This window comes from Ochlerotatus camptorhynchus, unplaced genomic scaffold (assembly GCF_037179485.1).
Source record: "Ochlerotatus camptorhynchus isolate MF236.1 unplaced genomic scaffold, CSIRO-AGI_Acam_v1.1 ptg000150l, whole genome shotgun sequence".
Classification (NCBI taxonomy): domain Eukaryota; kingdom Metazoa; phylum Arthropoda; class Insecta; order Diptera; family Culicidae; genus Ochlerotatus; species Ochlerotatus camptorhynchus.
The window spans coordinates 3,874,445-3,890,477 of NW_027040640.1; the positions used below are offsets into that span (position 1 = coordinate 3,874,445).

Here is a 16,033-nt window from a genome sequence, read left to right on the forward strand (position 1 = left end):
TGTTTTTGGAGAACGTTATCCGTGATGCTGTTACTTACACCGAACACGCTAAGAGGAAGACGGTCACCGCGATGGATGTCGTTTACGCTCTGAAGCGACAGGGACGCACTCTGTACGGTTTCGGAGGATAAATTAGCATCATCGACTCAGACTAAAAAACCGGCCCTTTTCAGGGCCATCAAATGAATTAAAAAGGTGATTTTGATTAACTTCCTTGTCGGATTTAAAAGGTGGTTGGGATGTGATCGAATGATGATTTTTTTCAGTTTAAGATTATTAGATTTAACCTAAGTTGGTTGTTACTGCTATGAGATCTACCACTACTAATCCAGTACCGACAATCATTTGCATTCATTTGTTGTGTTGGGGTAAGTAGTGCGTTTCCAGTGTTCCAGTCGAAATACAAAAGAATCAACAAAAACCGCCTCGGTTGTACGCGCCTTGGTTAATCTGAGGGCAATCATAGAGAATAAACAGAGAGAACCCAGCTAAAATTCCTATTCCTACACAAAATACAAACTCCTGCTGCAGTTAACAAAAATATTTATTATATCATACCACGTTGTCCTACGTCATCATTGCGTACAACCCCATTGGGTTGTCCCTTGTAGTTTTTTCACAGATGGGTCAACTATAAACGCTTCCACTGGATTTGGAGCATTCAACGAATTTCATAGCGCCTCATATCAACTGCAAAAACCCTGTTCCGTATACGTTGCGGAACTAGCAGCCATATTTTACGCAGTAGAGCAAATTGCCTCACTACCATCTGATCACTATTTTATTTTTACTGATAGCCTTAGCTCGTTGGAGGCTATTCGATCAATGAGGCCGATGAAGCACTCCTCGTATTTCCTGACCGAAATCCGAGCTAAATTGAGTACTTTATCTAACTGCTCTTATACTATCACCTTAGTTTGGGTCCCATCTCATTGCTCAATTCCGGACAATGAGAAAGCGGACTCGCTAGCTAAGATGGGCGCTATGGAAGGCGATATTTTTGATCGACAAATCGCCTTTGCGGAATTTTTCTCAATCACCCGTCAGCACGTCCTCACCAACTGGCAACAAAAATGGAATGAGAGTGATCTGGGAAGATGGTTACATTCTATTCTCCCACAGGTATCGAAAAAGCCATGGTTCAAAGGATTGGACATGAGCCGTGACTTTATACGTGTCATATCAAGGCTCATGTCCAATCACTACTCGTTAGACTCGCATTTCTTCCGAATCGGGCTCGCAGGCAGCAATTTGTGCGCTTGTGGTAGTGGCTATCACGATATCGACCACGTACTTTGGTCATGTACCCTCCATTGTGTTGCTAGATCCGAGTTATCCGCATCCCTCAGGGCCCGAGGAAAACAACCCATGCGGCCCGTTAGAGACATCTTGGCGAGCCGAGATCTCGACTATTGCAATTTAATATATGTGTTTTTAAAACGGATAGATCTGAGGATTTAGTAGTTAGTGTCATCTTGTGTTCCCCCAAGTTGTTAGCTGCCCATCGGTGTACCCCCATGTTTGTCTTTTTCATCAGTTGGTCGCTTAGTTCGAGATCAAGAGCACATTGCTCTCCAAACCTTGTGTTCTCAATCCCTACCCTGCCATCCATTTGTTACAATTTGTTACCCCTAACCTCGAGATAGCCGCGAGTAATCGGCCCCCGCTTTTCTAACGTTAGTCTTAAGAAATTTTGTAACCTAAACAATGAATATCGGCTCCGCAAAGCTACGGCAAATGAGCCTGGAAAAATAAACACATAAAAAAAAAACATTACTCATTAATAAGTATTCAATGGATACGTCACATAATGGGTATTTTGTTTTACCCGTTATAATTTTTCTGAACTTGCGTAAAAAGTACCCATTTTATTGATTTGTTTTTGCTACATGGGGCTGCTTGTCAGAAAATAAACAACCTCTAGAAATCTTTGCAATTATAAACCGAAGTCCGAGCCGAAATCATTGAAGCAAGTCAAATTTTTGTTATTGCCACATAATTATTGGAAAAAATTATCCAATTAAATATAATTTCATCACCAGCATCTAAATCCATCTACTCACATCAATCTCCACCTTTTTGCAGGAAATCTTCAAAATCCTAATCAATCTTTTCTCTATCTATGAAGCATGCACAAAATTTGTCCTGCATCTTAGATAGAGTCACCTCCTCGGGTATGATGCAATCGAGGCATTCCTCGAAGGATGTTTTCGTCATACAGCACAGTTCACTGCTGGAATCGATCCTTGAGGGATGCCCGCATAAACGCGAACCATAAATTGACCTTACCTAAAATGGTTAAAAATTGTTTATAATCCCTGCTAAACTTTAACTGAAATGGTTATGGAACTTTACATGAACGTTTAATGATAAAGTTTCAACCTTATGTATTATGGTTTTTTGGAACTGGACCTTACAAATAATGGGTTGTTAAGAACCATTACCATTCCAAATTCTTGTTTTCTCCATACATTTTCAGAAAGAGAACTATATAAGAACGTTTTTACTTATGATTTGAGAACATTAATGGTAATGGTTATGGTAGTCAGTAAGGTCCATTAATGGTTTTGTATTATCGCTCAACTTTACGTGGAATATATCGTGAATTGGTAATCAGTAAATTACAGGCAACCAATTCGCGATATATTCCACATAAAGTTGATCGATGTTACAAAACCATTCGTGGACCTTACTGACTACCATAACCATTACCATTAAAGTTCTCAAACCATAAGTTAAAAGGTTCTAATATAGTTCTCTTTCCGAAAATGTATGGAGAAAACAAGAATTTGGAACGGTAATGGTTCTTAACAACCCATTATTTGTAAAGTCCAGTTCCAAAAAACCATAATACATAAGGTTGAAACTTTATCATTAAACGTTCATGTAAAGTTCCATAACCATTTCAGTTAAAGTTTAGCAGGGATTATAAACAATTTTTAACCATTTTAGGTAAGGTCAATTTATGGTTCGCGTTTATGCGGGTGTCGCTTATCGAGTGGGTCCAGATGTTTACAAATATAAATTTTGCTTCTCCCTTCACTGTTCTGAAACGGGTTATATTTTTGTAATGCCAACTGTAATACTCATCATAATGACACTTTTGATTCTTACCTCGTAAAAATTGGTATAGGACCATGCCTGGGGAAAACACAGTCAACATCAGCCGGATGGAATCTTTTGGTTCAATCACTCGCGTAATATTGTGAATTGAAATAATTTTGACCGATTTACAAAACACTTCACACGCAAAATCCACGGAAGTTCGATTCGCTCGCTTACTAAAAATGATCAGACATTTTGCATTTTCACTATCATGACATGACATCCATTCCATTCGCTCATTAATTTTACCCATTTTTATTGCATGTAGATACTTTCCAAAATGAATAAAAAGTACTCACTTTCCCTTTTATGATAATACCCATGTTTTGACACTTCAGAATAAATTAAAAAAATGAGTACAAGATACTCATTTAGTGGGCACTTTCAAGTTAGCGTGCATAAAAGGGAAAGCGAGTACTTTGATTAAATTGCACTTGAAGCTCACACCAATAATTTATGCAAGCTTCAAGAAGCTATTTTACGTGACGTCTTGATGACAGTTCCTGGCGGGCCACTCGAACGCGCTTGAGGCATTGTTATTGTTTACGTCTGATGTTTTTGTTTTGATTTTGGTCGTGGTATGTCAACAAATCGGCCCGCTGGTAAACGTCAAAATAGGTAAACAGAAATAAACAGCTGACTCGAAACGTCTCGTAAAATGCCTTAGTGCAATTTAATCCATCTTTGAATTTATTAACATAGGGGAAATGCAGGTAATGTCGACCTAAGTGTTCCTAATTTGGGCCCATACATAAATTCAGCAATCGACTAAATTTTCAATAGCAACCAAAAATCCATTAGTAACGTCCCAATAACGCGTTCATCTAGATAAAATTGATAAATAGCAGATTTTTAGCGATGGGCCCAATCTTAGATCCATAGGCCATCATTAGAAACATTTCCCCTAAATTTGGCAACCCTGGATTTTCAGCATTATCAGAAATGTAATGGCATGTAACTAAAGCCCTACAGTAAAAATATGGACGTCTGTCAAAAGTTGTTCCAATCGAACCGTCAAAATGCACCGCTTTGCTCGATTGGAACCAAGGGGGGGAGGTGGCAGTCAAATACGAACAATCGTCGCCTACCTCGCATAACTGGTTCCAAACGTAAACAAGCCATAAGAAACCTATAGCGTTTGTTTACGTTTGGAACCAGGACGCCCCCCCCCAGATTGGAACAACTTTTTTCGGTTTTGTGGTGACAGTCGTCCATACTTTTACCACAAACGAAGTGACAGACGGAGCGGCTCGAAAACTTTGGTGACTAACCTGCTATTTCAATTTTTCAGTGTACCACATGGCAACACTAGAGTCGGTGTATAATGAGTCACGCCAAGAGTGAAGCCAAGTCTACCTATTGAACTGTCAAACCGGCTACCTATCGTGCAAAGTAAACAAACATTACGATGCTATGAAAGGTCCACGAAAGGTATTGCAATAAAATTTAAAACATAATTGAAGAAATGATCATAAACACGCAGTGAACATTAAATTGTCATGGGATACGTTTGGTAACGATCAGTAATGAGAATTTCTACTATTTTTTGTTAAGATGATTGGACAAAATCACTGATATAATGATTTACAACAGCTGCTATTTTTTTTTGCTCGCTAGAAGTCATTTGAAGTTGATGTAGCAGTCCTCTGTTGCCAAGTGAAAAGAAAGGGAATCTTTCGAAACCCGTGATGCGAGTTCAACTGTTTTTCTCTTGGCGTGACTCATTATACACCGACTCTAGGCAACACCACTACTACTGGATTGTACCACATGGCAACACTACTACTGGATTGTACTAGCATTTTCACCAAATGTATTAGAATGTTTTGGTTCTATCTCTTTCACTCTATTCAAAACTGAAATGCATAAAAAAATGACAAAATGATACGCACTCTTTGCACACTGTCAAAGAATCATTGTACACAAAATCAACTTTGTTCAAATCAAAACAAAAAAAACTAACCCATCTGGTGGATGATGGCACAAGCTTCTAAGAAAATTCTATTACAGTGAACCACATTATTTAAATGGATTTCTTCGCCAGTTAGTCGTCTGTCACTTCGTTTGTGCTTTTACTGTAGAGCTTTCACGCTCGTCTGATTTTACTCTAAAGTGAGTAACTTTGACTCAGTTTCGTATATGTATGCTAAATGTCAAAAACTGAGTAATATTAATTTAACAAAGTGAGTAACATTTACTCTAATTAAATAAATATGGATCTTTACTGTTTTGAGTAAGATCAAATAATGTTATAAAAGTCCGAAAATTTTGAAGTCCTGGGCTGAAAGCGAATTCCCCGAGAAATTCCCACAAAGCGTTCAAAGAGTGAAAGTTTCAGCGTTCTGTGAAACTTTTCTGGACTAGCGTGAGTAGCAGATGGTGTTTTTCCTAAGATAAACTTTATTTCAGCCCAAATTTACACAGGTTACGTTTTTCTGAACTTCTGCAATAACTTTTGGTTGTGAACTTTAGAATCCCAAGCTCGATCCAAAGGAAAGTTCACTATGAGAGAGAGAATTGCAAGTAAGCTTTATGAGAAATATATTCAAAAAGAATTTAATTTTCAGAAAAAAAAATGCTCAGAAACTGATTCGTAAGTTGTGCCAGAAAGCCGCTTAGTCCATTTCGAGATGTTCAATGTGTTACATCCCTGCTTACTTCCCGGAATGGAAATAGTACCTGGAAATGATAATATGCTAGCTGCAGTGGCCTTCGCAGGGCTGATAGCGGGTCACTTTTTAGTGACTTTGTCACTTTTTTGAAGGTGGTCACTAAAAAGTCCCTATTTTCGACAAAAAGTCACTAAAGTCACTATTTTCGCCATTCCCGCTTGCATTGCAATGTAAAATTTGTTAAAAAATAAATAAAAATTGTAACAGTGCTACAATATGCTTAGTTCTTAGTTGGAAGTTCATTAAACTAACTTACGAAAAAGTACGCAGACGAAATAAAGACGATGCATCATCAAAGCACACTTTTATTTGAGATTTCGCACCTTGTAGGAGTCCAGATTCAACTGCAAAATTAAATAATAAGTGTGACCGGAAAATCGGGATACCTGGAAAATGCCGGAAATTCGATGTCACCGGGATAAACTCGTGAACTTCGATGCCAAATAGAAAAAAGGTGCTTCTTCCTCTCTTTAAAAAATCTCAAGACCCTTGGATACAGTTACTTTAAAGAACTATTAAAAGAACTTTTTTCTAAAGCAGTTTTGAACAGATTTTAGAATAGATTCTAGAGATATGTAGTACCATGGTACTTCGGACAGTAATTTTTCAGGTGAAAATTTCATAGTTGTGAGTTGAATACCAAGGAAAGGAGCAAAATTCAACGGTAATTCCAACATATATTCAATTAGAATTTTAAGAATACTTCCAACGGATTTCTTAGAAAATCCTTAGAAAATTCAAGTGGATTTCGAAGAGTATTCTAATGATATTCCGGTGTTATTTTTTTCAGATAATTCAAAGGAGAATCCCAGCAGCATTGTCATTGCCCACATCTTACTGGACCTTATTAATGAATCATTACAAACTGGACATGTGCCACAAATTTGGAAGGAATCCTTAGTGGTCCCTATTAAAAAAGTTGCTGGAACGATTAAAGCCGAAGAGTTTCGTCCCATCAACATGTTGCACCCATTAGAGAAAATTTTAGAACTTGTTAAAGGCCAGCTGTTGGAGTATTTAAATAGTAATAGTTTGTTGATACCAGAACAATCGGGATATCGGGAAGGTCATTCTTTTGAAACCGCGTTGAATTTGGTATTAGCGAAGTGGAAAAATAACTTGGAGTGTAAATTGTTGCTGTTTTTTTGGATCTAAAACGCGCTTTTGAAACAATTTCTAGGCCCTTATTGTTGAGATCAATAAAGCGCTTTGGAATTACGAGTACTGCATATAAATGGTTTGAAACCTATTTGTCTGACAAAACTCAGCGGACTGTTTTTAATTATTCTGCTTCCAGTCATGTGGGGAATAACCTTGGAGTGCCCCAGGGAAGTGTATTAGGGTCCCTGTTATTTATTATATATATTAATTTCTTTTTTTTACGATTTTGCGATATTAATCTTTTCGCAGATGATACTGTGTTATTCAATACAGCTAAGAATTTATATGATGCCATTTTGACACTTGAATGAAGATTTGCGTTCTCTAAGTAGATGGTTGAAGTATAAGCAGTTGAAATTGAATACAAGTAAAACTAAATTTATGGAAATTTCGCGGAATCGAGTAAATAAGAACGTCTCTGTTGTAATTGATGATGAGACTTTTCATCGCGTTCGGGAGATTAAATATCTTGGCGTGATTATTGATGACACACTTAAGTTCAACTCTCACATTGACAATCTCATCATTGCCAAGAAGCATGGAATTCTATGTCCACTGAAAAACGATTTAACTATTGCCAGTCAAATACAGATATACAAATCAATCATCTCTCCTCATCTAGACTTTTGCCCTTCCATTTTATTTCTGGCCAATGCAACACAAATATCGAGATTACAGCGCTTGCAGAATAAAATCATGCGTTTGGTTTTGAGATGTAATCGATTTTGTTTGCTAACTGGTTGAAATGTCATATTATTACCCTAAACATAAATCGTCGAGCTCAAACCTTTGTAGGGGTAAGAGATGGGACCATCATCATCATCATTATCAGCATTTCGAAGAGTTTTTGGGGTTTCGTAGCAGAATTAAAAAAAAATATTCCTTAGATAATTCCATGGGAATTTCAGCATAATATTAAGTAAATGCTGAGGAGAAATCCAAGTGAATTTTCAGGAGAATTCTTCAGGCAATTCCTAGCAAGAATTTTTAATAATGTAATGAGCATTGCAGAGCGAATTAAAATAGTTCTCTAAAGATGTTGTAAAATTTTTTTAAATCATATTTTTTTCCTTTACACTAGTCAATAATACCTATCAGAATTTCTAGCTCAATTTAAAATGTTTCCATTATACATTTGGATCAGGGGGGACGACACTTCAGGATTATCCCATTTTTACCCAAATCACTCCTAAAATGTTCAACGTGCACAAAATTTCAATCCATCCTATCTATTCTTTCTATTCCCAACTTATCCCTTCTGCATGCACACAAATCATCAAGCAAGCCGTGCAGTTTTCAGGTCGATCGCGAAGCACTGTCAGTTTTCAACGATCTTCATAATAAACATGGTGTTAAAACAATTTGATATGTGTTGAGTCGTTCAAGGTGGCGATTGTCCTGGCCAAGGATGAAGTGATTTCTCGATTGGATTCCCGAGGGAGCTTAAATTAAAATAGATGACGGACCACTCGTCTATAATTGGTCGCGGGGCAAATACATCAAGAACGTCATAGAGGAGACAAATGACAAATGAGAACATCTGAAATAAGAAACAGTAAAAATCGTTAAACTGTTTATTTTTTAATCTGAATTTGAAATAATTAATGAAACACACTCGATTCAGTTTTTCTGTGATTCAGTCCAATGGAAATGAAAAGAATCATAAAATTGAAACTGAACCCCAAATTTTCAAACGTTGAATGTGAAAATTCACAGATTTTGAGTGGTGCCAGTATTGCACGAATCCGACAATATATCTCGCTCTCTCATTTGTGGAGAGTCATGAATGACAAATCGGGGAAAAAATTACTTCATCTATTTTTTAGAAAAAAAAGATTTTGGGACTTAGTAAAGTTTTAAGATTCTTGGACCAGACTAAACTTTTTTGGAATTTTGAGTAGATTTTAGGGATAACAAGTCATTTCAGATGGTATTAAAGGTAGTTTTAGAAAGCGCTCTAAGAGATTTTAGACTTTCACTCCAAGTCACTTTTGTGAGTTCAAATTCAGGGTAGAATTTTTAAGTTAATCTGTGGAGAATTGCAAATCGGTTGCGAAGATCACAGTATCGTGACCGTACCGAGGTTTCCAGCCTCGGTAACGGCTACATGAATCCGCGATGCTGCTATTCCTGCAAAAGCTGCCACTTCTACTAGCTTTCACAAATTTCGTTTGCGTGTTTAGAATTAAGTGTTTTTTTCGTCGTGAAATCGATACATTCTATAAGTAGAGGGCTTTTGTAGTCCAGCTGTCACCATCCAAACATTATTTTTCACTGAGCATTGACTAAAATGGCTACTTCGATGTTTTTCTTTCGTACTGTTTCATTTCAGTTGCACGCATCCCCATGACAATTTAAAGCACCCTCGCATCCAATGCAATCCCACTAGGAATCCTGTATTTTTTTTTATCCTTACTCAATTTTCGTCAAGACGACAAACTCAAAAACTCTCTTCAATTACATTATTTTTACAGGCAAGCATGGTAAAAAAGAATTCATCTGAATGAGTGTCGTTCCCCCTGATTTGGATTGTATTTCCGAAAAATGCGTGAAATTAGGATCATAGGTTAATGAAACTATGGTACTTTATGGTAGAAACATTCGGAAAAACCTGTCCCAAGACGACCTAATGACTTATTCAGCCTTGTTCGGTCCAGTAGATGCTCGGCACAGTAGATGTTCGGCACATGAATAGCAACTCCTGTTGTAGAAGAATTCTGCTTTTTTTTAGTAATTCAAGAATTAGATCTGGATAACTGTGTTATTTAATATTTCAAAACGCTATCTCGACGTTTCATTCCTCACTTCGTAAATAGTTCTAATAATTAGGTAATGTCTTCTTATTAGGTAACCAAGCAAACGCGGAGCACCTTCTTGATGCAAGTTCGCAGATCGCATAAAGATTATCATAGTTCATATCTAAAACGCGTGACGTGTTAGAGAATAGATTTACTCTAGACTTTAATTCATGAGACCATAATCATTTCAAATATGGTAAAATATCTCTGTTATTGGAAGTCGTGTTACACAGTGTTGTTAGTTTTTAATCTAGTTGTGCAAGATCTTGCAATATAAACTTTTGACGAATGCGTACAGATAGAAAATCGATGCCTACATTTTTTTGGGTAACTGACAAATAAATTTGCATGATTCTATTTCTAAAAGTTTTCTGATAATGTTCGTCACATTTTGGTAACTTTTTAAAATGATTTTGGTCACTTTTTAGTCACTTTTTATAATGATTTTAGTCACTAATTCACTATTTTTATTGCTTAACACTGCTATCAGCCCTGCCTTCGGTAGAATCGCTTAATAAGCAGAATTATTATCAATTTGTTGATTAGAGTTTATAAAATTTCATTTTTTTAAATAATTCTGTTGTGACAAAATAAATCGTTTTTATCATGCTGCAAAAAAGTTTCGATCTAATAATTTCCTGTCAAAATATAATATTTACAAAACTGAGTAACCTTTACTCAGTTGTGCTAATTTTGCGAAAACCAAAACTGAGTAAGTGCTACTCAGATTTTGACAAATTCATACAATACTCAAAAGTGAGTAAACATGGGGTTACTCACTTTAGAGTAGTTCCACTTTTAACGAAAGTGAGTGGAATTTTACTCTCTTTAGAGTAAATTTGAACGAGCGTGTTAGTAATTGGTGGTCGGCTCGCGCCTCGCGCGCCAAATAACGTCAAAGTATTTTATTTACCAGCATTGAACGAGATTAAAATTTAATGTTTGCAAAAGTTTCGTTTTAATCGTTTTAAATTTTCATTAATTATTATTGTGCCAGCATATCCATATTCGGTTAAGTAATATAAGAATCAATCAAGTAGTAGATCATGCACGCGTTCCTTAAAACAGGAAAAATTTCCGATTCTCCATCGAAAGCGGGCCATAGCGGTGAAGGACCTGTAGAAAAGCGCACCAAATCACATTCCGTCCCATGGGTTGAAAAATAGTAAGTTAATCTTGTTAATATTCTCCATTCTTGATGTTTAACCTTTTACCCTGTGCATTCCAGTCGCCCAAAATGTGTGGACGATGTCGTGGAACAAGGTGAAGTCGTGGCCGTACTAAGAGAAAGTTTGTCGACATCCGATCTTCCTAACTTGTTACTATATGGTCCACCAGGAACGGGTAAGACCAGTACCATTCTGGCAGCAGCTCGTCAGTTATTTGGAGATATGTTCAAAGAAAGAATTCTCGAACTTAATGCTTCCGACGATCGCGGTATTGCAGTCGTGCGAAACAAAGTCAAAACTTTCGCACAACTTGCAGCCAGTGGCACTAGAACTGATGGTAAACCATGTCCACCGTTTAAGATCGTTATTCTGGACGAAGCAGACGCGATGACCCATGCTGCTCAGGCTGCATTGCGTAGAACTATGGAGAAAGAAACAAAAACAACCCGGTTTTGTTTGGTTTGTAACTACGTTTCAAGAATAATCGAACCTATCACTTCTCGTTGCACGAAGTTTCGCTTCAAACCGTTGGGGGAAGATAAGATCATTGAGCGACTTCGTTTCATTTGTGAGCAGGAAAATGTTGACGTTGGAGAGCAAGTTTATCACGATATCGTGGATATCTCCGGAGGGGACTTGCGACGAGCGATCACAACCCTTCAGTCGTGCCATAGATTGAAAGGCAAAGACGCCAGGATTGAGCACACTGATATCCTGGAGATGTCTGGTGTTGTCCCAAAGAAGTACCTTGAAGATTTTATCTCGGTTTGTGAAACGGCAAATTACGGGAAATTGGAAGACTACGTCAAAAACCTCACCTATGATGCATACAGCGTTGGTCAGCTGTTCGAACAATTAACAGACTTTGTTGTAATGCATGATGGACTGAACGATAAGCAGAAGAGCATTCTTTGCGACAAATTGGGAGTAAGTTTCATGGTGGTCAACGCTTAAGGCACAGACAAACAGACATAACACTCACAAATTGTTAATCGCACAAGCATTTAACGGTCAATTTAAAAGTATCTCAGTTGGTAGTACTGCCACCTGTGGCGCGCATAGTCAATTCCCTTGCGTTTGACGTTTACACACTACCGCCATCTGTTCAGCGTACTACCCACCACAGTGTATTCAACAGATGGCGGTAATGTTTTAGCGATGATGTTTTACAATGAGAAATATTCAATGTGTTATGTCTGTTTGTCTGTGCTTAAGGTATGAAAGCTAATGTTTTTTTTTATTTTTTATTTGCAGGAATGTTGTTTCCGTTTGCAAGGTGGCGGTTCTGAGTATATTCAAATAATGGATCTGGGCTGTGTTACTATACAAGCGTTGCAAGCCAATTGAAGATCAGATATTTGTTCTACATTTACATGCATTACACTTGTAGCGTTAATAAAAGCACTACTTATGTCATAATCCTAAAACTCTATACATTCACATCATATGGTCGGCGTTAAGTCAGAGAGAACCAAGTAGCAAAATAAAAAAAAAATGAGAATGGCATTGGATCAAGAATTTCCTCAGCTTTATTTCACTTTTGTCAGGTTTGGTAAATGTTACAGCAAGCGCAGGATTTTTTCCAATATAATGACTCCGACAAAAGGAATATCGTTGAATTCATATTCAGTATACAGAAAATCATAATTTCCAATAAAAAAAAATCCACGGCATGCTTTTGGCGCTACTGTATATGGACGATCATATGTAAAATACTGTGGAAGTGACAGCATAGTTCTGTCAAAACCACAGCATTTTGATTGATCCATTGAGGAAATGTTGAAATTTTAAATTTGTTCTCCCTTTAACAGTTCATTTCTATGGTTTCAAATATTTGCCAAATAGTTGGGTTTAGGTGTTCATGGGGCTAATCTGTTTATTGTGAAAAAAAATTTACCCGATACCTAATCTGCGTCTCTGCATTTATTCAGAGCATTGCTATCAAGGTAGTTCTGATGAACTCCAGATTCTAGGAAACCTTAGGTGTATTCCAAAGCGATTCCAAATGGAATTAATAGGATTGAAAGGAAATTTTAATGAAAACAGTTTAATTTCTTACACACTTAGAAATTTTCACAGAAATCTGTAAAATTTTACCGAAATCTCAACAGCTGAACGTTCGGTAAACAGTTTCGCAGATTTCCTGTAATTTTTCACAAATATCTTTGAATTTTTCACAGATATCTGTAAATAATTACTGGAAAACTGTAAGATTGTTTACCGAACGTTCAGCTGTTGAGATTTCGGTAAAATTTTACAGAAATCTGTAAAATAATCTTAGTGTGTAGGTTTTCTGAGGAAATTTCCGAGAAAATTCTGAAGAAAATTTTATGAAAATACTAAGGATAATTCAAATAACAGTTTTTATGGAATTTGCAGGAGAATTTCAAGAAATTTCGGAGAGCATAGAAAATGAATTTGTTCCATTTGTGTTTTCATAAAATACTAAGGGTATGTTAATAAAGTTAACAATTGTGAGAAGAATTCCAGGGGTACTTCATAGGAATGCGGCGAAAACCCGTATAAAAGTTGTGATTAGAATTCCAAACTAATATGAGGCAAATTTTAAGGAATTTGTGAGGAGCACCCAAAAAAAATTGAATGTTTATTCAGGCAAAAATAGGCTTATTCCGCTAATAAATTGCTTATTCAGCCTTTAATGAGCACACATTATTTATTTGGAACTACAAGTGAAATCCAAAGAGACTATCAAGGTATTTGTGAAAAGAATTACAAAGGACGACGATGAGTCCAAAAGGATTTCGGAAAAGAAGATAATTTCATTGCTGAGAGGAGAATTCTGAGGAAAATTCCAACAGAATTGAATACGCAGGAAAGTTAGGTTAGGTTAGGTTATCTTTATTAGTGAGACTTTCAGCCAGAGGCTGGTTCATCTCTTGATGAATATTGGGGAATCTAGAAGAGGTCCCCCCTAGTGACAGAGTTTGAAATAACGGTGGGGAGCCAGAAGGGACCCCCTAGTTATAGAGTTAATGAGGTGGGGTATCCAGAAGGGACCCGCTAATTAAGAGGAGTGGACAAGCAGAAGAGACCTCCCTAGTAACAGAGTATTTGTTTATCAGAGTTGGCTGTCGAGGTGCTGTCGTAGTTAGTAGATGTTCCTGGTTTGGTGCATTTGGTCGGCTAATTGTTATGGTGGTGTATTCAGAGTTCCCATCCGAAGGAAGGCGTGATCAGAGATGTTATGCCTCAGAACATCCCGGCGGCGCCGACTGGTATTGAACCCAGACCTGCTGGGGTGAGAGGTAATCACGCTTACCACTACACCACCGGCGCCGTTATGTCAATCATTATCCAAAGTACCTATAAAAAGTGATAATTCTGTTCATGAAATAAATGTTGTTCTCAAACGCAGTCGTTATATCTGAGTACCACTTGATTGCACATCATTCTGCACATCATCTGAAAAGTTATAAAACAACGCTGCTGTCTAGCCTCAACTCATCAACTCAACATTCTCTGCTTGATCGTCAGGCAGTTCAGTTCGGTGTTAGCTCCGAGGGGGGCGACACATCTAAATCTCAAGTTTAGATGCTCAACAAATCTCACACTAGCGAATCAATCTTCGAAAAATCTTCTTTCATTTGTCACATCTACTTGCATCGCGCATCATCTTTTTGCAGGAAATCTTCAGAATCGTCATCAATTTTCTTTCTATCTACTCAGCATGCGCGCAGCTAGCTACAGCATAACACAATTTTTTCTACATCATAGATAGAGTCGTCCCCCTCGGTTAGCTCGCTCTCTCGAGTTGTTTGAAAAGTTCGTGGCGATATTGTTCGCGCTCTCTCTTTCGCGGTTTGTCGTGCGTGTGTGTGTGCCCCGTAATGGGGAAGCATCGGTCGCGAAGCCCGGCGAAGGTCCAGAACTCCGGTGAAGGAAGCTCCGGTGTGTCTACCTCGAACAGGTTTGCTGTTCTCCCCATGGATGGGAATATCCAGCCGGCTGTGTTGGAAAAACGCAGCAAGAAAAGGAAGAAGAACCGAGGCCAGTCTGATGGCACGATTGGTCGAGACGATGCCTCTGCGACGAACGGAGATTTCGGTGATGCTGCCGATAAAGAAAATGCTGCTGACATGAGGGCGGCAAGAGTGAAGCTACCTCCACTGGTGGTGAAAAATGCCCATCTCAACGAACTCATCGCGGATCTGGCGTCGCTGGCCGTCAAAGCCGAATTCAAATTGGGCAAAGTCGGCACCAAGGTGGTGCTCCGTACCAAAGCGGAGTATGACTTGGTCATCGCCCACCTGAGGACTTCCAAGGTGGAATTCTTCACCCACGACATCCCCGGTGAAAAACCGTTCAAGGTCGTCATCAGGGGCCTACCAAATTTCGACCCGAAGTTTATCGAACATGAAATCAGGGACAGGTACAAGCTGGCCCCAAGTGCCGTGTACCGAATGACAAGAAGAGACGGGAATGTGAAGGCGTACCCGGATAGCCTTTTCCTGGTACACTTCCAGAAGGGAACGGTGACGCTCAATGCACTGAAAGCCATCCGGTCCATCAATTCCATCATCGTTCGCTAGGAGCCATACCGTGGCGGCCATCGCGATGTGACTCAGTGCCAGCGGTGTCTGAACTTCGGACACGGTACCCGCAACTGCAACATTAAGCCACGCTGCGGAAATTGCGCTCAAGACCATGCCACCTCCGAATGTGCTGCGGATGAAGCTGTGGCGTCCAAATGCGCCAACTGTGGTGGTGCTCACCAAGGATCTAACAAGCAGTGCCCTAAACGCGAGGATTTCAAGCGCATCCGAAATCAAGCGTCCACCAACAATCAACCAGCACGAAGGAAGGATAAGGCCCCGGCTTTCAGAACGGAGGACTTTCTGCCTCTTCATGGACAAGCGAATCCCAGGGTGCGATCCGCGCCCCCTCAAGAAACGTCTGGATCTTCTGCTGGACAAAGCTCTCCATCCCCCTGGATTCTGGAGGCAACCAACAGCTCAAACAAATAATCCCGATCTGTTCTCAGCAGATGAACTTATGGAGATTTTTATCAACATGACCGGTGCTCTACGTAAGTGCCGCAATAAGCCCGAACAGATCCAAGTGCTCGGTAAGTTCATCATCCAATATGGTATCTAAACCGCTAACCATC

At 38.7% G+C, this 16,033-nt stretch overlaps 1 protein-coding gene across 1 annotated transcript; it reads left to right on the forward strand.

Moving 5' to 3' along the window:
• Positions 1-10,613: 10,613 nt before the first annotated feature.
• LOC135701141 (replication factor C subunit 4-like) lies at positions 10,614-12,498 on the forward strand. Its single transcript, XM_065221842.1, has 3 exons — positions 10,614-10,901; positions 10,965-11,832; positions 12,160-12,498. The coding sequence occupies exons 1-3, from the start codon at positions 10,783-10,785 to the stop codon at positions 12,250-12,252; spliced, it is 1,080 nt and encodes a 359-aa protein (XP_065077914.1). The 5' UTR covers positions 10,614-10,782; the 3' UTR covers positions 12,253-12,498.
• The last annotated feature ends 3,535 nt before the right edge of the window (positions 12,499-16,033 follow it).